Source organism: Calonectris borealis, chromosome 1 (genome assembly GCF_964195595.1).
Source record: "Calonectris borealis chromosome 1, bCalBor7.hap1.2, whole genome shotgun sequence".
Taxonomy (NCBI): domain Eukaryota; kingdom Metazoa; phylum Chordata; class Aves; order Procellariiformes; family Procellariidae; genus Calonectris; species Calonectris borealis.
The window spans coordinates 67,842,575-67,862,284 of record NC_134312.1 but is presented as its reverse complement, the minus strand read 5'-3'; the positions used below and the strand labels follow the sequence as shown (position 1 = coordinate 67,862,284).

Below are 19,710 nucleotides of genomic sequence, written 5' to 3'. Positions count from 1 at the left end.
TGAAATGTAGCAGGTTTTATCAGTTGATAGCATTAGCTACTACTTCATGTTCTCCTTCCAGCTGTTTGTTGGTTTGCTTTGTTTTGTTTAACTAACCCAGCCTTCGGAAGGAGAGGGCTATGCAGCAGTCACTCTTGTGTTTAACTTCCTTCATAAAAACAACTGCTGTCAGACAGTGTTGGGGTTGGAGTGATTACAAGACCCTTTACATAAATCACTCCCCTGAAACTCATTTGTCTTAACAAGTTCTTGTATCAATGTTCTCTTTATTATCTCTTCTTGGGAAGGATTGCAGTCTGTCTCAAGACCCTCAGTCTGTTAAAGGAGGATGCAAAATGAAGGCAACTGAGTACGCATACTAAAAACTATGCATGTTTTACAACAGACTGTTGCACTCATGTGCCCCTGTAAATGCTTTCTGAGGAAATGCAAGGCAAAATAGTGTGTTTCGCTTTTTGCTTCTTTAGCATTTACAAGGGTGCCTTCCTATGACATTATACTTTTAATTTCATACCTCCTTTCCTCTCACAGTTTTTATTCAACCTTACCTCCTTTTTTTTTGTGTCAGACCCTTACTGAAAGGAACCTGGGGGTTTTGGTCTTGACAGTGTGTGTCAGGGAAGAAGTAGGGTATGAGGGATAAAGGGAAGGCAACTTTTATTCCACTTTGGGAGTGTTTTGATGATGATGACAATTTTCTTTGAGTTTTTTTGTACTTTTTAAAGACAAGTTAAACACTGGAGTGTGGAAGGAAAGCAGTACTGTCAGTGTTGGCTTCATGTAACATTCTTATTTGTGATTCTCTAATATCCTTGACTGAATTCAACAAAAAGGAGGAAATAGGGGAATGAAGACTTCATGCTTTGAGTGTTTGGGAAATAAAAATCTGTTGGGGCTAAAAAAAGGCAAATTTAAAGAAAAAAATGTTTCTCGATGCATCTTTGTCTCACTCGTGATAGAAACAGGATGGGCATGAACTTTGAGATATGCAGCAGTGCACAGAACAGCTGCTGTGGCATTGGGACCCACGCCATGTCCATTACTACAGCCAATTGTTCGCTTACAGACAATAGCTGCTGTTGACTACAGCATTACCCTTCTTCTTGTTTGCTTATTCAAGATATTTTTTCAGTTAGCAATGCAGCCTGTATTTCTACCAAGGCTGAAATAGCCTTTCCTATTAACTGTTCAATCCAGCTACTGAAAGTTTAATTAAATCTGCATCTGTTGCCTGCAGGCCCATTAGAACTCCAAGGACCTCTGCTCTCTCCTCACTTATGTCTGTTCATGGCTGTGGGCTTCCACTGGATTGGTTTCATTGCCTTCAGTGGTAACTCTCCATTTGTGCCAAGGTAAACAAAACCGGAATTATTCACTAAGCATCTAGAAGACATTGGGAAAAGACAAAATATGAGAGTAATATTCTTGTTTAGATCTATAGTTCATTCTGTAGAAAATCTGTTTTGGAGACTGGTTTGAATGCTGTTTGGGAGATGGCTTGATCTATCTTTTCTTGAAAACCTATTCTTATGTAATTAATAATTAAAACAACAACATCAAAAGCCTGATTGAGAAAATTGGTTTGGATTCTTCATAGTCAAATCCCCAAATGAATGCATACCCAGAAATCCTATGCCATGGAAATTTAGCAAGTCTTTCTACCTAGGAGATTTTCCGCTATCTATGGAATTGTTATGCTCTCTCCACCATCGTAATTACGGTGTGGTGAGCAATGTGGGGCATCACAAGTTCTCAGGAGTGCATAGACTGTGTGCAACATGCAGCTACACAAATGGGTACAAGCATTTCCACTCGCGTGCCAGCATTGTGCCATTAAAATAGCATTCCTGTCTTACAAAGCAGGCCAGAAATATCCTCAGTGGATGGATTTGCTATTATTAACTAGAATACCTATTAGCAAATGAGGTGATTTCTGGCTTGGTGCGAGTGGAAATCACAAGCCTGTAAGGACAAAGAACAGCCTGAACTGTTGAGTGAAAAGGAGTTCCCTTTACAAAGGACGAGGGAAAGGGAGGGGTCAGTAGCAAGTAATAAACCCACACTTGCACTCATCATCATGATGGGCAGGATAAAACTGAGATGTCACTTTTCCAGATTCATATCAAGTTCTCTTTTATCCAAGTTCATAAACATGAAGCTAAAGAGCCCTTCCTGCTGCATTTGAGGAACTGTTTTTTTCTTCATAATTTATATGAATATCAGTGCTTGGGGAAGTAAAAGATTAATAGCAACTGCTTGATGCCAAGCAGAGCGCAGGCAGTCTTCCTTTGTGCAGCTCTGCAGTTTCTCCTCACCTGCAGCACCTCCATCAGTTTAGTCCCTAGCACCTGTGCAGCTGCCAGTACACCCAAACACCCAAAGAGCTATTCATCCACATAGCTCTGCTGCTGATGCAGAAAGCCGCCTATGCTACCCCTTGTTATTCCAGTGTGGATTGTCCATGCAGCTCTGCTGATGCATTAGAATCCTGTCTTACTCTTTCCCATGCTATTCCAGTCTTGCTCCTTCACCTGTCTTACCACATGCAGCATCTGCTAGTCCTTTGCACAACACTCAGTCTTCGTCCAAGTCCCGCAGCATCACTTCCTCCAGTTCTCCATGTCTCTTCCTGAAAATTCAGACCTCTTGCATTCATCTGGTTTCTGCCCAGCAACTCCTACCTCACAAATGCAGTTCTGGACTTGCACAGTGGCTCTGCTGAGCAAATTTGGGTTTGCCACCTGGGGAAATACCCACATAAAGGGTAGACAAACATCACTAAGCTCACTCTAGTTTATCGTAAAGCAGACCCTTGGTATGATAGCCACTGTATGGACTTCTTGCCATCAGAGCTCTCCCCATCTAGCAGAGGGTCATGGTAGTAGACAAAATGTACTGTTTAGGTTTAAATAGGTGCTTCCCCTGATATGGTGTTAGTATCGATAAATGTATCTCTAAAGTTTGTTTCAAAACAAAGCTGTGACTGCTGATGATCTTACAGCACCTGCCACACTGTCTGTTACAACAGCTCAGTAATGGAGTGGCGAGAAAGGTTGATATATCTTTTAGCTCCATGGACTGTGGTCTGACAGTTGATATTGAGGAAGGCTACGCTTGATTTTAGTAGTATATGTAACTATGGTTCTTTGTTTCAGTGTATAGCAGGAACTGGGTAACAGTCAACATTTTGCTTGTCTCCTGAGCACTCCCACCTGTGGTTTTTTGCTCCCTGTCAAAAGTTTCCCAAGCGCGACTTCCTCTTGCTTAGAAGCCTCTACTTAGTTCTTTCCTTCTTGTAGCATGACTTTTTTTTTGCTTATTCAGAGCTTCTTCTAAACTGTCTCTGGAGCCTTCTTATTCCCAGGTTCAGAATGTGGTCACTTACTCTTTGAAGCACAAAACACAGGTCAAAAGAGCTGATTTTTTTTATGTAGTCATCACCATACCACATCACTAAACAAAACAATTGAATGTTAAGTTCTTTTAAAAAACCATTAGGCAAATCTTCCCTTTCCTTATTGATGATTTTGTTAATTCAGTGGGTTCTTGAAACTCATATAAGTCACCAGATGTAAAAATTGGATATATGTCACATAAAGCACATCTCACTGAGACTGTTCACCCAGGCAGTTGTGAGTATTCATATATATGTTTATATACTTTTGAACCCCTCATTCCTTCAGACTTCACTCCTCCACAGAGAGATGTGTATCTAGAGGGAAAGGAAGGCATATTCTCATGGGGATATAGGTGTATCATTCACATGTCACTTCACTCTACTCATTCACTGTTCAGTATATGCAGACATGCCATGCTCCTCGTCCTCCCAACAGCTATCTAGGAATCCAGCAACAGAAACCTTCAACACAGCCTTGTTCTCAGCAGTGCTGTATTCATACGCTGCCATTGTGGTGTAGCTGCCACCTACACTACTCTTGCAGCAGCGCTGTAGAATGGAAATTTTTGGGGAAAGAGAGGGTGTAACTACCAGTGAGAAAGAGGAACAAGGGCAAGCTAAATAAGGATGGTGCTGTCTGGAAAGCGCCAGTGAAGTTTGGAGAGGCGCTCCAAGCTCTTTTCCTGAAGGCCAGTTTCATTCTTGCTGTATCTTTGCAAATGCTGCTGTACTATCAGGAGCCACTCAGGTCCCAACTTTTCTTCATGACTTTAATAAAAGGGGTAATAATAGAGAAATGTCATGAAAATGGTCATATTTTAGTTATTTTTTGTGACATATCTTCAACTAGTGCCATACTAGATCCCAAGAGAAGAGTTACTAATTGTGGCTCTGGTTAGTGTTCACCCCAGGGAATTCAAAACAGCAGCAAATAAAATCAGAATGGAGAAATAAAAAATAGAGGTGAAAGATAAAGAAGAGAGAGTGAGGTCCTGATCCTCTGAGGTGCTGAGTCCTTTCAAATTGAGGAAATCAGTATACTACAGTACAAGCTGAAAGGAAAAAGTAACCAACATAAATAGCTCCTCACCGGTAAGGCAAAGGAATTCCAGAAACATCCAAGGCACATTCACATCCTGAAGGCATTCTTGCCCTTGTTCCAGATCTCTCTTGCCATCTCTGTCATTACCAAATGCAGGCTAGGTCTATACTGAATGCACCCTTGACTGTGGGAAATGTATTCCAGTTGTGTAAGAATTCCCAGAGCGTCCCCCTCTCATACATGCACGTGAGTATGACACAGAACTACCTTTGAGTTTGTAAACACTGGGGCCTGCCCCAATACTGAATGAAAAACCAGGCAGGATGGAGAATCCCTATCAAAGTGATGTTCCCACGTAACAGCTAATCAGACTGAGCTAATGAAACATGGTTACCGTCAAGCCTTGTACCACAAACAAGAGGGATGGGGGAATGCAAGTACTCCTTTTATTACTGGAAATGAAAACCTCAGCCGAGAATCCATTAAGCCACACATATCAGTCATGCAAGAGTTCTCCTTGGGTGAGGCAGGAAAAATCTGACAGAGCAAGACTTTGAGACTGTCTACACAACTTGGTGATTGCATGTACTGCTGTGATTGTGTCAGGGAAGGAGAGGATGGAGGCAGCAGACTCCAGTATGGCTCTGTATTTAATAGGAGAACAGGGAGAGAGAAAATATAGCTGTGCGAAGAAGAAACTGCATCTTGCTAGGCAGTGGTTTTTGGAGAAGGGACTCTGTAAACTTATTCACATGCACAGATGTGATAATTACTTTCCGCTTCCCTAGCTCACATGCAGTGCCTACCTCTGTGGGAGGCTTTTCCTTTTTCTCCCACGAGAGGAATATTTTTGGTGTCTTCCATGTGCTTGCTGAGCTTTCTCCCATGAAAGCAGATTGAAACAGCAGAGACTATAGACTCTTAACCTACCTTCTCTCGCTACTCCCTCCCCTCATCATTTTGTGCAACTCATAACTGGTTCATTGCTGCAAGAAACAAAACACACTCCAGCATACATGCATGGTTTCTTACACTTTTTTACTCTGACACATTTACACCACTTTTTTACTCTGACACATTTTCTTGCTGGACTAGCTACTTTTGTAAATCTTGCTGAACTTGCATGCAATACTTTCACAGCCCTGCCAACCTGAAACCACGTGTCTCAATTCCTCCTCAAATTCAATATTCAACTTTATCTCCAGTCTCCACTGCTCATTCTTTCTAGTATACATAACTGACACCAATCATGAATGGCTGTTAAGGATTTTTGGCCAAGTTATAGATCTCTAATTGGTCAAAACTCTTCCTGATATCAAGCTGTCCAGGGAGTGAATCAGATTTTAGGATTTACAGCAATGTTATTTATGCCATAGAAGTGACCTCGTAACATTTAACACTTATTGTCCTGTTTGTCTCCTGCTTTCAAGGCACTGTAGCCTACTTGACAGATCAGAGCCCTGGGACACAGGTTTTACTCTCAGTTTTGACTAGCTGGGTGAACTCAAGCAAAACATTTTCCATGTCTTCATCCCCTTCTGTAAAATGAGAACTACCTTTGTAAGCAATGAAAGGTCTACTGATAAAAAGTAATGAAGAACAGACAGTATGATGATGATGATGATGATGATGATTATTACTACTTATTTTTGCATGGTATTTCTATCATTCTTCCTGCAGCAAGATCTTGCCATGGTTAGAGGTGTACTAGAGGAAAAGCTTACATACTTACTACTTGCTGCACTTTTAGATATTGGTAGGGATGTAAACTAACAATATTCCACCTGTGAATAAGTGCATTACTTCCCAAAGCACTTTAAAAAAAGTAACATTACTGTGCATATGTGCTCATCTCTGAAATGCAGCTGTTTCTAGTGTTAGATACGAGAGTTGGCCATAGCAGCCTGCAATCAAGCCTTGTAAAAACTGCAGCAGAAGAATGGCCCTGATTCCTTATGCTTTATAAGTCATATTATCATTTGTGCTTGAGGTAGTGGGATGTGAGGATGAGGATTTGCTGGCACCTCAAACCCATGTCACACAAAAGAAAATAACTTCACAAAAGGAAGACAGTGAAGAATGGGTCCTGTTGTCAATTAAGCAAAACAGTGAGAGGAACGTGATGACAACTTTACACCAGCATGTGAACAGGGATAACATCTTTGCTCTCTGTATGTGTATATCCTGTGAAGGGACACAGGTGGCCAAGGTCCCCAACTTCTAATCAGAAAAAAAGAGGTGCTAATGCCATGCAGAGACATCCTGAAAAGGATGCTATCTGCAGACATACTCCACTGTCCTCTCCTAGCACTCTAGGTACTTCTTGGAGATCTCCCAGACACTGCCTGACCAGGTTAAACTGCATTGTTTTACGAGATCTGATAAACCTCTCATCCCACAGTGATTAGAACTAGTCACATATGCTCTGCGTGTACAGTAGTGGGCTCCTTCCTTAAGCCCAGGAGTTGCCTAATGGGGAGGTGGCTTCAACCAGTCAGTATCTGTTAAGGATAATGTTCAGTGTGTGCTGTTCATTATTAATTTCTCCTGAGTAAGAAGCTTCATAAAAATAGAATGTAAACCCCTGTCACTCCTTCCCTCCCCCCAGCTACACTGAAGCATCATTACAGTCGCACACGTAAATGAACCAGGCATTCAAAAAACTCACAGCCTCTGCAGGATAAAGTTATGGGGCTCCTGGCCCTCCTGCATTCTATAGCTTCCACTGGGCCATCCCCCCTTCTCCCCACTGCTGTCCACTCTTCCACGAGCTTGTATCTCCCTGCACAGACAACCTCTGCAGAACCCAGAAGTATGGTATATTCTATCTTATGACTGCTGCAGAGGCTTTGGAGACCGTGCAGATGTGTACACCGCTGGGATGTAGTCCTGAGGCAACACTGCAGCCATGCTTTCAGGCTTGGGATTTGAAGAGTGGGTTAATATAGACTTAAAATCAGCCTGAAGGTTGCCCTTAGCAGAGAGTAGATGCCTCTCATCCTCTTCTTCCCCTCTTCCCGTGTCACCAGTATTTCCTTTCTTCTGCCTACCTGTAAAGTAACTTGCTGAAAGCAAATGGCAGAAGTCTGATCCTTCCCTTAAAAACAAGTAGATTCTTTCTTCCACCTTTGGGAGGCTTAATATCTTTAAATGTCTGAGACTGAAACTCTTTGCCAATGCTTTTCATCCACCAAGGATACAGTCTGGTATTCCCCATCTGCTTGGCTGTGTAAAAGCCACGGTAAATGAGGCAATAAAGGTGGTAAAATAGTTCCAGTCAGAGCATGTCTAGTGAAATCAATATTTATGTATTCAGCTTGACAAAGATGAGAAACTCACTCCTTTCTTGGCAGAAACAAGGGAGCAGCAGCGGATGTTGCTGCAGCTAACATGGACATCAGTATTTTCCCAAATGAGTAATAAAGAATTCTTGGGGGAAACATTACAGCAGTCAGCTGTGCCATCCCAAATGATTGCCATGGCAAGTATGCACAGAATCTAATAAGCTAATAGCTAACTCAAACTAACTAGCTCCAGGTGGTGGGACAGAAGTCAGTTCAAGAAGATCCGTAACATCAGAAGTTATATATGAGCGTTATCTCACATCTCTTCAAATTTGAAGCCACTTAGTTAAGTGAGTTCAGCCACTCAGATTTACAGTTAAGTGGTAACAGAATCTGGCTCTTAGACTTACCTAGATTGTAAAATAGTGCAAATTACTGATTAGAGCCGTGCAGTCTACATCAGGAGTTTGACTGGATATAGATTTATTGGCACAAAACATTATAGAAGAAAACTGCTTGAAGAAAGGCCTTTGGCATGAGAACCAAGGAATGCTCAGAGAAAAGGGAGGAGATTCCTCAGATTCTTTGCTAGTTCAGATGAAGGTTAGTGGTCCAGTGTGCATGGATATCAGCATGGGCCCTCAGGACAAATCCAGATATTCAGTTACTATAGAGAAGGGGGCCATGGAGTACTTAGGCAGACACAGGCAAATTACTGGTGTCCTACTGGGAATGGATTCGCAAATTAAAAACCAGCAAATGAAAGACAAGGACATTTGTGAGAATTCTGAACTGACTGCAGAGCTGAAACTTTTCCTGGAACAGCCCAACAGAGGCAGAAACAGTATTCCTCACAGAGGGGCAAAAGCAAGGAAAGACAGGTCTGAGCTTAGTTCTATAACTGAAGTAGAAAGGTAATAATCTCTATAAATCTGGAGAGGTACCCTCTCTTTTGGAAAATGCTATCTTATATGAAGTCCATTAAGAACCTCAGGGCCAAAACCACACTGCGCTGGGAGGCAGATCCGAGGATGTTCCATGAAGGCAGTGCCCACCCAGGCACAGCAACACGAAGATGCTGGACGCTGAGGCTGAAGGAGGTGCTGTCAGAGCAACTCTCCCACTGGAGCTGTAAAGTGTGAACCACTTCGGAGGACTGCCTGGAAATCGACATCACAGAGACAAACAGATTGACAGCAAGGTCCTGCATTTTAATAGAAAGGTCAGAATTTGAACAAACATCCAAACTACAGCAAAACCTGAAGAAAATCCCAAGCCTCCTTAAGATCTATAATAATTTCAGTGTCGATTTTCTACTACTCTTGAGAACGACATAGATGCTTTAGTGTGTTTCAGCAAATATAAATTAACCTCTCTAGCAGTAACTGTCCCAGCAGCAGCCCATGCCCACGCGAATGTTGGCAGGTGGATTAAGATGATCCACCAACTTCATATGCAAAGCCAGGAGGAGCAACAGACTCCATTTGCCAATGGTAAACCTCCACCTAGGCGCCCCCTGAATTCCAACAGTAATTTCCCAATTCTTTATAACTTTAATATTCCAAGACACTTAAGAGGCTATTACACACAGAACACCAGCTCCAAGAAAGGGTCACAGATTTGGAGTGGACTGTTCAGCCATTTTGATATACTGGTGAGCTAAATCAAAAAATTTCTAGGACTTGGTCTTTATTGCCTGGGTTCCTAAGCAAAATATGTTTTCTGTGACCACATAATCTTTTCCTTTTTCCTTCTATGCATGTTTGTCTCTCTCTTTCTCTGTGTGGGTGTGTGTGTCTATGTTGGTTCCTACTTTGTAACTGCAGATCCCACTCCGAGTTTCAACCAAGTTTGAGTGAGCAACAGTGATCTCAGAGATACTAACCTCTTACAAGTTCCATGAAAATAGCTGGCGGGCTGTAATAGAGAGAACTTTGTAGGTTCTCCACTGAGGGAAAGGCTGCCGAGTGAACTGAAGCCATTACTCCACACAGAAGTCTCCATGTTGGAGAGAGATGTTATAAAAGCCTCAACCCCAGGAGAAGCTTAGATCAGAACTCACATCTTGTTAGGCATCAGAAAATGTAACCGTGACACAAATCTTCTGGAAGCCAAGCTTCATTTGCTCTGCAGCTCACAGACCCCCTTGTTTTCAGCTGGAAGAGGGCAGGAAGGATAAGGTTTGCCATTTTTAATTTCTTATTCAAAATCACTTCAATTTCACCAAAATGTCCCCTCTTAGATGTGACTAATCATGGAAAATATTGATCCCCTTCTATCCCCCTCAGAAAGTGCTACTTCAGAGCACATAAAATAACAGCTGATCAATGAGCATAATCTTAGCAAAAGCAATAAAAATAATACCTGTGTGAGAAGCAGACTGAGGGTGCATGCACAGGGTAGAAAAAAGAAAAAACATTATCAAACAGAGCAAATATATCTTTATAACCCTGCAGCAACAAAACTCCTACCACCTTACATTAAAATACCATAAGAAAACATTACAAACCTATTATACGAAGAATCAGAATGTTGCTTAATGGTTTTCTCATTGTTCACTGTTATTTCTGTGATGAGTTGCTATCCATTGCTATTGTCAACACACATTTACACCAGTGCATATATGTGTATTTGTGTGTGAGGAGAGATAAACAAAATCTGGTACAGATCCTCAGGTGATGTAAATTATCATGGCTGTATTGACGTCAGTAAAGAGACACTGATTTCCTCCAGCAGACGACTTGCTTTTCTGTATGTAAAAAGCAGAAAAACTAGGTGCTATTTCAACTTTGCTCTTAGACACTTACTGTAGACAAGTGCTCATGCAAATACATTCTCTCTTCTATGTGCAAATATACATATTGCCTTGCAGTACACATTGCAAGTAATGCCAGGAGCTTTATGCTGCTTCCTATGCTGAAATTTATAAAAAGGATTGTTCCTGATCTATCTACCCACTCTCATCTGTAACAATAGATCTCCAACTGCTTTGCTACAGATCTTAAAATACACAGAGTTGAAAGGGATTGTCCAGCACCACAAGTCTTTTAAACATACATTTAGGAGGAACTAAACTTTGATCTTAAGACTGTTAGACCAATGCTCTAACTAAGAGATCTTAAACAGAGCCAGAACTGGGGCAGAACAGTCAAGACCCTCATTTTCTCACCTAGGGCTTAGCTAAATGAAATGACAAACTCCAGAATAGATGAACACAAGAATATTACTAGTTTGTTTTAAGATACACCTCTTTGAAGGAAAAAATGTATATATAAGTTTTTTTAAAAGTATGAAAAAGAAAGGGAAAATGGTCACATTTCAGGCTCTGTCTTCACAAATGACTCTTTTCTTTTTTCCTTATTTGCTCTTATATGGTTCCATGGAATGTGGACCAAGTAATGATCACAGGCTACAAGTAATTTTATAACAAGTGAAATATTTTCCAACTGTTAAACAGAGGAATATTTCTGGCTTTCTATAATGTTTTCCTAAGGGAGAAACAACAAAAGGTTTCATAACCGAGAATGGAAAAAGAGAAATAAACCACTGCTGAACTAGGAAAGAAAGAAGAAAACAAGCAACCTATCAAAGCATTTATAGGGAAAATAACAGGAAAACAGAAGATGAAGAAACCCTATGTACAGAAAGATTAAGGTAGAGAGACAGTAGCTCTTTTTCACTCTTTCTACTTGGATTCCAAGGCAGAAGGAAAAAAAAAAAAACACTGGGAAATTTCTACAGTCTAATACATCTGTTTGTCTAGAGGATTTTGCTTGCAGAAGTGTACTTCATTTTATCACGTGAATGCTTTTTTTGAATGAGTAGGTAGAAGCCATAATTAATAGAAGACCAGACTTCTAGCTGACTTCTAGCTCTGGTCTGGCACCATCTAAGGACTAGAAGAGCATCCCAAGGCTAGATTTCTCTGGCTTACTCTGACTAAAAGTGCAAATAACTTCAAGTATGGTGTAGGTGGGAATGTGTACAGTCTATGCCTCATATAAGTAGCCACTTGCTGCATGCATAAACTGTATGAACCATGTCTGAATTGTATATTCGTGTGTGTGCATCATTTTATGAAGGACATGGAAGTATCAGTCACTTGTTGCAATCTCAAAACAACGGGTGTCCTTCCATACACTACGTGCTGCAAAGAATGGGACAGCCAGCCCAAGAGTCACTGGCGCTGTGTCCCTGGCAGGAATTCTCAAGGGCGTTGTTAATAACTATTCATTTGGGACATTTTTCCATTTATACCTCTTCCAAACAGCCATGTGTGAATTCTTTTGAATGCTAACAGTGTTGCCATGTGAGCCCATTGCTCCTAAAGTCCTCTCAAAGAGCCTTACCTTGGATCTGCCTGGGAAATGACACCAAACGGGCCAATACAAAGTGTATGGAAGAAAGGTACCCTTGCCACCATTGAAGAGCAGCCTGGCTGCAACAGAACATACAGCTGAGTGACATAAAAATATCACCATCTTATCAGAAAAACAAAATAATGCATTTGAATCATCCTCATTTAAGCATTAAAAAATTCACCATTTTTGCTGTTGCATTCAGCCCTTAGCTTCTCTTGTTAAAAGATTACTATGAGTCTTTGTTACTCCAGGTACTGCTCTAACTGGGCTCAGGTCACAGATACACAGGTAATAGCTGTCCAAAGCACGGCTAGGCAGTATTTCACACAGATTCCTTCCTTCCTGATGCTCCCGTCCCGCCAGTGAGATTTCCAACAACATATTTTCAGCCTTGACACTGTGTTGCTCTGGCGGGACTTTATGCAGCTATCCCTGTGGGTGGAATTCCTCATGTCGTCTTTACTCAGCAATTTTATACCTAGAACTTCATCCTGAACCCTTCCTAAGCTGAGACCTTTTCCTTCTCTCACTTCATCTGTTATTTCTCACATATTGTTGTGAATCATTAATTCCATATTCCTCTGCCTGGGATTTTACAGGCCCTGATGTAGATACGACGCAGGTGTGTTCATGTCATAAAGTATGTCTTAGGCTGATTACAATGCGAATGGAACCAGTATGGATATATCTTTAAATGGGACGTAGTCACAGAGAGTCTACTTTCTTTTTTCCTCTCATTATGCTCTTTATTTCAAAATAATCTAAGCAGGTCTTTAGCATCTGTGTAGCTATGCCAATGCAGACCTCTGTCATTTGAAACCAGCTTACAGCACTCTACTCCAAATAACTTTTGACGCTGAAACGGTACATTGCTAGCAGGGATTTGCAGAACCCAGGGCAGCACCAATGCAACTACTTCTGGTGTGTGAAAGCTCAAGGGAGTTGAAACCCTGAAAGAATGAAAGCAGAGGGCACATGTAGCATTCCTCGTGCGCCCAAAGTGGAAGGAATGGGTATCTGGGGTACACAAGCCATTCAGAGTTGTTCTGGTCTTCTTTTTTTTTTTTTTTTTTTTGTGCTGGTGCAATGCGCAAATATAGCAAAATATGTTAATAGTAAGTCATAATATTTACAGTTATTGTTAGTATCCATTGAAATTAGTGGGATTTTGTCTAATGCCTTTACCCTGGAGATAATCCATAGAAAAGAACATGAATGCATAGTTAAAAAGAAAAATTATGGAAAACAGCACCTCTGCATATGCAATATCTTCATTTTAAAGTTACATAATTGAGCTTTTGAAATCAAACAAAAATATAGCAAACAGCCTCAGACCACAACAGCAACTAAGTGACTCTAACATTGTCTTTTAAAACTTGCCTCTTCACTAAGATAAAAAATACTATCTTAAACCAATACAAAATAAAATAAAATAAAATAGTTTTCAGCCCAATGCAAATCCAAATGAGCTTTAAGACCTCTGGGAAAATGTGATTTTAGAAAATTTCTTCCAAGAGTTCTAAGGGTTTGTTTTGCGTGAGGAGATATCTTGTAGAGCAAACACAGGCTAATAATTTAAAGGCAGTACTTAGATTCTTTATGTTATGCTAGACAAATACTGTTTCTATGCCTTGTTTTCACTGTTGGTGACATGGTTAAAAGAAGACTTTAATGCCACTTTAATGCAGAATGATTGTAAATTGCACCCATGTCTTTTAATGGTAGGAACTATAACGGATTATTAGCCATTATTCTAATTGTATTTATCGAAGTGAGTTTTCCAGCTACTGCATGGGCTCAAAATCTGAAGTCCTTCCATAGGCAGAGCTCCTACTGAGAGTTTCACTGATAAAAAACAGCAGAATTTGGGCCATTTAGACTTAATCTGCTAAATTCAACCCTGTGGCATTTCCCTGATACTCAATGAAGGGTATTAGGGATTGGCAAAGAAGGTAGTATTCTGGAAGGGAGGGAAAAATTATACTCACAGGATTTGACGATACTTTGGGATGGTCCCTTAAGACAAGAGGCTGCCTAGTAAGGGTGATCTAAGCTATGCTAATTTGGAAACCTGTATTTTTAAGCAAAACATTCCATGACGAATGACCTTATTTTTTTGTTTTTAAAGCTGTGAGGCGCTTATGCAATAGACTCCTAAGGTAGAAAGAGACAGATGCCGCGGAATAATAATCAGCCTAATTCTTGCTGAGAATCTCTCTCTCCTTGCCTCTCCTTTCACAGGTAAGCTCAGTTCTACCTTTCTCACACAACGACATTCAGCAACAATTAGTGGGTCTCTGCATAACTCAGGAATTCTTCCCTTTCTAGAGATGGGCTTGGTTTTGTTCCCTTTTAAAATGTAGGCTTTTTTTTTTTTTAAAAAAAAAAGGGCTTTAAAAAAAGAAAACGTATCAGTTTTTAAAAAAGCAAACAATGAAAATAAGACTGAACTTTTCTTTAAAATAATAGAGATGCTTCAGTTGTTTTTTTCTTCCAAGCCCCTTACAGAAGACTGCCCCAGTTGACATGAATAGTCACACGTGTCGAAAAGCTCAGGTCTTCACTTCTATCCAGGGCTTGAGGTGATTTGGGCTGCAAAAAAACCTCAATCCTGACTCAAAATGAACAAAATCCCTGGGCTGTGTCTGAGGTGAGAAGAGTCAGCACAAGTACACTTAAACATGCTGCCAGAACCTCCTGTTTTGTGAGAGGCAGAGGAAATTCCATTACCAGGCAGTGACAGCCGGGCGCTGCTTTAACCCTTGCTTTCAGCCACCGCATCCTGACATGCTAAACTATCATTTCTGTTCTGTTTAGAGTGGCCATTTTCTATAGTGAATAGTCAGTTCCTATGCTCTTGGACAAGAGAAAAAAATGTAGATTACATTGAATTTCAAGGTTTATAATAGAGCGAGAAACATGTTCAGATGTGGAGAGGAAGGAAGAGAGTGCAGATACCAAGTCTGTGTAGGTATTAAAGTATACGTTCCCTGCTGTCACACAAAAGCAAAAATACAACTCTCAGGTTGGCCAGCTGGATCATAAGGGATATTGGGCATGCTGTCAATAGATGGTGAAAGATTCCCCCCCCTCCATCCAAGTTGCCTTTAAGTTAGATTTTGCAGTCTCTTTGATTTCCTTCTAACAGTCAGAGATAAGAGAGGATGAAACCCAGTATATACAATCAACGGGGGAAAAAAAAGAACCTGCAGAGTGAGAAATGTAGACTGTTTTGCGTCTCTCATATTTGCTTTGCTATACAAAGATTTTGGTTTGCCTAAGCTATAGAAGGAAACAGAAGCAGTCTATTTTAATCTTCCTGAGTGAAGAACGCTGCAGGGATTGCTCTGTTATCCCCAGCAGCAGCCCTGACTTTCCACAAAAAGGCTCCATCCATCTACCTATCTATCTATCTATCTATCTGAAATATATAAAGATTATCGTATGGTACACCAGCGATCAGCTTAATGCACTTCTCGGTGCATTTTGGTATGAAGAAAAAATCTACAATTCTTCCCCCAATCAAACCCCACTGCAAAAAAAGCTCAGATAAGAAGGAGGTATTTAGACTTATGCATAGAAATTGATTCTTCAATCTGTGTAATGACGTATGTTAGAAACTCTGTTCAGAAGAAAGGAAACCCCTTGCCGATACGATGTTTCTAACAGAGCCTTCACTGCAGGGATTCACTATTGAAAAAACAATGAGGTTGATTATGCATTTTTATATGGGTTTCTTACTGTTTTGACTTCAGTGACTTAAACACTGCTATTCTGGATTTACACCAATTGACATGACTTCAGAATCTGGCCCTACATCTTTTTAAAACTCCATCTATTGCATGATGAATAAGGGCCAGATCCTGCAAATGCTTGCTACCTGTATTAATACTCTGAGTAGCCCACTCACGCCCTTTAAGTTGTGATTGCAAAATTGAGGCTTACAATGCAGTATTTTAGAAGTATGGATCTGTCTTTTGGGATTCAAGCGTGCCTCGACTGTACATATTCCTTTAATAGTATTTCTTTCAATAGTAATTTCTCCACTGATTTTCATAGAATCACGTGATAGATGCTTAGCTGTTATGAAGTGGTGTAACTCTACTTACACCAGCTGAAAATCCAGCTCCATGTTGTAGCTATGCTTGTGTATTCAAAACAAACATGAGAGAGAAGGGGCCCTTTTATTTAAAGTGTCAAAAGAGACAAGGAAGACGTTTTGGGCTATACAGTGTGCTGCATACTTTATTTGTTTTGACATTACTATAACCAAAACAATAGAGTTCAGTCTAGGAAAGAAATTCCAATCTAGTTTTACTACTTATATTAACTTCTTACTTACATAAAAGAAGCCACATCAGAAACTATGCTCCTTCTCTTCCTAACTTCATTAACTCTGGCTTTCAATCAGAAACTGCTTTCAAAGTGTCTAAACAAAGGACAAGACAATACTGAGTGCAGTTGTAATTACCAGCTGGTGAACTGATGGCATATACCGGATACGTAATCCAAGAAAATGTGATTCTTCAATAGTAGCTTCTTCCACCACCTATAGTGCTGGAATGCTCATTCTTGTTTACTATACATGCATGCACATAGACCATTATCAGTATTCAGGACTAGTAGTCACACTTTCTTCACTGAAGAGGAAAGACCAGCAAAAAATACTTTGTCCTTTTGAAGATCTGGATCAGTGTCAGGTGCCACTCATCGGGGAAAAAAAAAAAAAAAAGACAACCCCCACACAAGTGCGATAAGCATCCTAAATGTCAAACATATGTACAGCATCTGTATCTCTATGAACATACAGACATCATGTGCAATATAAGGCATACCTTAGACCCCTTCCATCAGTGAGGGCAGGAAAATCCCAGCTCATTCCAGGGATGATGTGGGGTTTTTTGACAGATAACAGCGACTTAAGGCAAACAGAACCTGCCACAATGCTGTTGCCCTTTGCAAAGCTTCTCCCTGCCTGGGCTAAACCACACTCATCTTTGATCAAAGACTTATTTATTTATGACAGAGAATGAGGGCACGATGCTGTGAGTAAGCACCGCAGGTGAGCAGCCCGAGTGGGTTCAAACGGGCCACAGACACTTGTACATAAAAATAAAAGCAGTGAACTAGGAGGCAAATGCCTCCTGGAAGCAGCATCCTGGCTCCTCATTGCACTCTGCCTGCTCTCCCCGAGAATGCATCGAGGGAGGGATTCCCCACCCACCCACACACTCCCTCTCTCTGTGCAAGGCTGCAGGGGGGTATAACCCAGTTCCCTCTTGGATCTGGACCCGGAAAGAGCCCGTTACGCTTCTGTTCCCCCACCGCCATCCCTGACGCCCCCGTTCCCCCTTCTCACTTACTCCGGTCTCCGGCTCAGGACGCCTTTGCCGATGGCCTGGGGGGTCTTGTGCTGGAGCAGAGCGGCGCAGCAGCCCTTCTCCCTGCCGTCCTTCTCCGCGGGGTGCTGGTGGGGCTGGAGAGCGGGGTGCTGGTGGCCGGGAGCCCGGCCGCTGCCGCCGGGGCCCGCCGGTGCCTGCTTGCCCGCCGGCGGCGGCTGCGGCGGCTGCTGCGCCGGGAGCTGTTGGTGGTGCTGGAGCGGGTCGGGCTGGCCCGGCGGCGGCGGGGGCTGCTCGGGCGGGGGACCCTGGGGCGGCGCGGGGGCCGCCGGCGGCTCGGCGGGGGCCGGCTGCTGCCCGCGGAGGTTGCGGTTCTCGGTGCTCAGCTCGTCCAGCCGCCGCTCCAGCTCGTCGATGCGCTGGCGCTGGGTGTGGATGAGGCTCTGCTGGTTCTGCACGATGGCGGTAAGCTCCTTCAGGTAGAGGACGGCGCGCACCGGGTTCTCCAGCAGGCTCTCCATGCCCCGGCTGCCGGCCCGGGCCCCCCTGCCCGGCCGCCGGCGCTCCGGCGAGAGCGGCGCGGGCTGCGGGGCGGCGCCTCACCGCCCCACGCGCACACACGCACCCGCGCGACCAACGGCCGCTCACTCACACGCCGCGCGCGCGCGCGCTCTCGCGGGAGGGGAGGGGAGGGGAGGGGAGGCGGCTCGCGCGCCTGCCCCTGCCCCCGCGCGCCACGCACGGCGAGGCCGTGGGAAGGGAAGGGGGGTGGGGTCCGCCGCAGAGACCCCGCCCCCCCGTCGGGCCGCGCAGGCGCGGGAGGGGGCGGTGGGCCGAGGGCCGGGGGTGCCGTCCCGGCGGTGGGGCCGGGCCGGCGCTTCTGAGAGGAAAGCTGGCGCGGCGCTGCCCCGCCGCCGTCCCCCACCCTCAGCGGGGCGACGGGCGCCCCTCCGGCCTCGTCCGGGTGGTGCCGCCTCGCTCCGCTGCGGAGCGGCCGGTGCTGAGGGGAGCCGGCGGCGGGAGCGGGCAGCGCCTGCGGGGCCCAGCCGTGCCCCTCTGCGGAGCCCGGCGCAGCCTCTCCAATGCCCGTTCGTCTCTCCTCCCTGAATGGCACTTCTAGGCGTTCCTAGTCTTTTTTTTTTTCCAGGGTGACTTAGTGATTTCTTTTTTTTTTTTTTCCCCAAAGTGACTTGAATAATTGTGGCTGGTTTTGGCTGCCCTGTTGGTAACGGTCCTATTTTTCATTCTACCTTGTCAGCATGCAGAAGGCAGGGCTAAAGCTGAACCCGAGGGAAGGAAGTACCGAGGAAAATGGGTGTTAGAGGAATCTGCTGCTTCCCTGCAAGTTTGTCACTTCTTTGAGTCTTTGGTGTCCTTTAGGTTCTTAGGAAGAAAACTAGGACTTACTGTGGAGTTTTGCTGTGGGGGGGCTGTGGATGTAATACCAGAGAGAAGTGACAGGCAGGGCCTTTGCTGCTAGACTCTGTGCAGGTTTTATTCATTTCTCAAGAAATACCTTCCCCTGCTCTTCCACAGCCTTACGAGTTCTCAACCTTACAACCTTGGGTCTGAGGAACTATCTGTGTGCTTTCTATTATATTCATCAATAAGTAACCTGGCTAAGGGTAATAAGCTTACTTTGAGGAACTCCTGTGTAGATCCATGAACAATTTTGATGACTTCTGTAAAGGGTAAAAAAGCAGCATCCTTTCCAATCACCATGGGCACTGAAAATCCAGGAGGTGTAAGAGCAGTCAGACCTGGTTTTAGGCAAGCATGTCAGTAGATTTGACTGAGTGTACAAAAGGTGCAAGACCACAGAACAAAAAACAACTGTTTTAAAGTAGAACTACTCTCGTTGTGCCTTTTCAGATCAGCAAAACCTGCACCGTAGCAAGGATTTCCTGAAGTGAGGAACCGAGCAATGTAAAGGAGAATCTCTGTTTCAGATGAGCTGAAAGGTGTATTTCCAGTCTTTTCTGTTCACAGATAGCCCTGGGAATGTAAACTGATGCAAACAGGATCACCAGGATTAGAAGCTGTTCACAGACAACTCCTAAAAAAGAACTGCTATTCACAGTTCTCTTGCAAGCACTTAGAGATGGCTTTGGGGATCGTGAAACATTGCCTTATGTCCCCTGTGTGTTGGGGGAAGACCCGGAGTGAACCCTAAGGAGTAAGAGCATTCAAATCCCACACACTTACGATTTTATTGGAAAGTTTTAGGGGAGACCTTCCTCCATCTCATCGCCTAGTGTGTCATTAATGTCTTGACGGGGGATTGACT

At 43.2% G+C, this 19,710-nt stretch overlaps 1 protein-coding gene across 1 annotated transcript in view; it reads right to left on the bottom strand.

Moving 5' to 3' along the window:
• The window catches only part of IQSEC3 (IQ motif and Sec7 domain ArfGEF 3), a 100,139-nt gene extending 82,195 nt beyond the window's left edge, over positions 1-17,944 (bottom strand). Inside the window, exon 1 of the mRNA XM_075158700.1 lies at positions 17,448-17,944. Coding sequence (XP_075014801.1) covers positions 17,448-17,944 — 497 coding nt within the window. The remainder of the gene's footprint in view (positions 1-17,447) is intronic.
• Between the last annotated feature and the right edge of the window lie 1,766 nt (positions 17,945-19,710).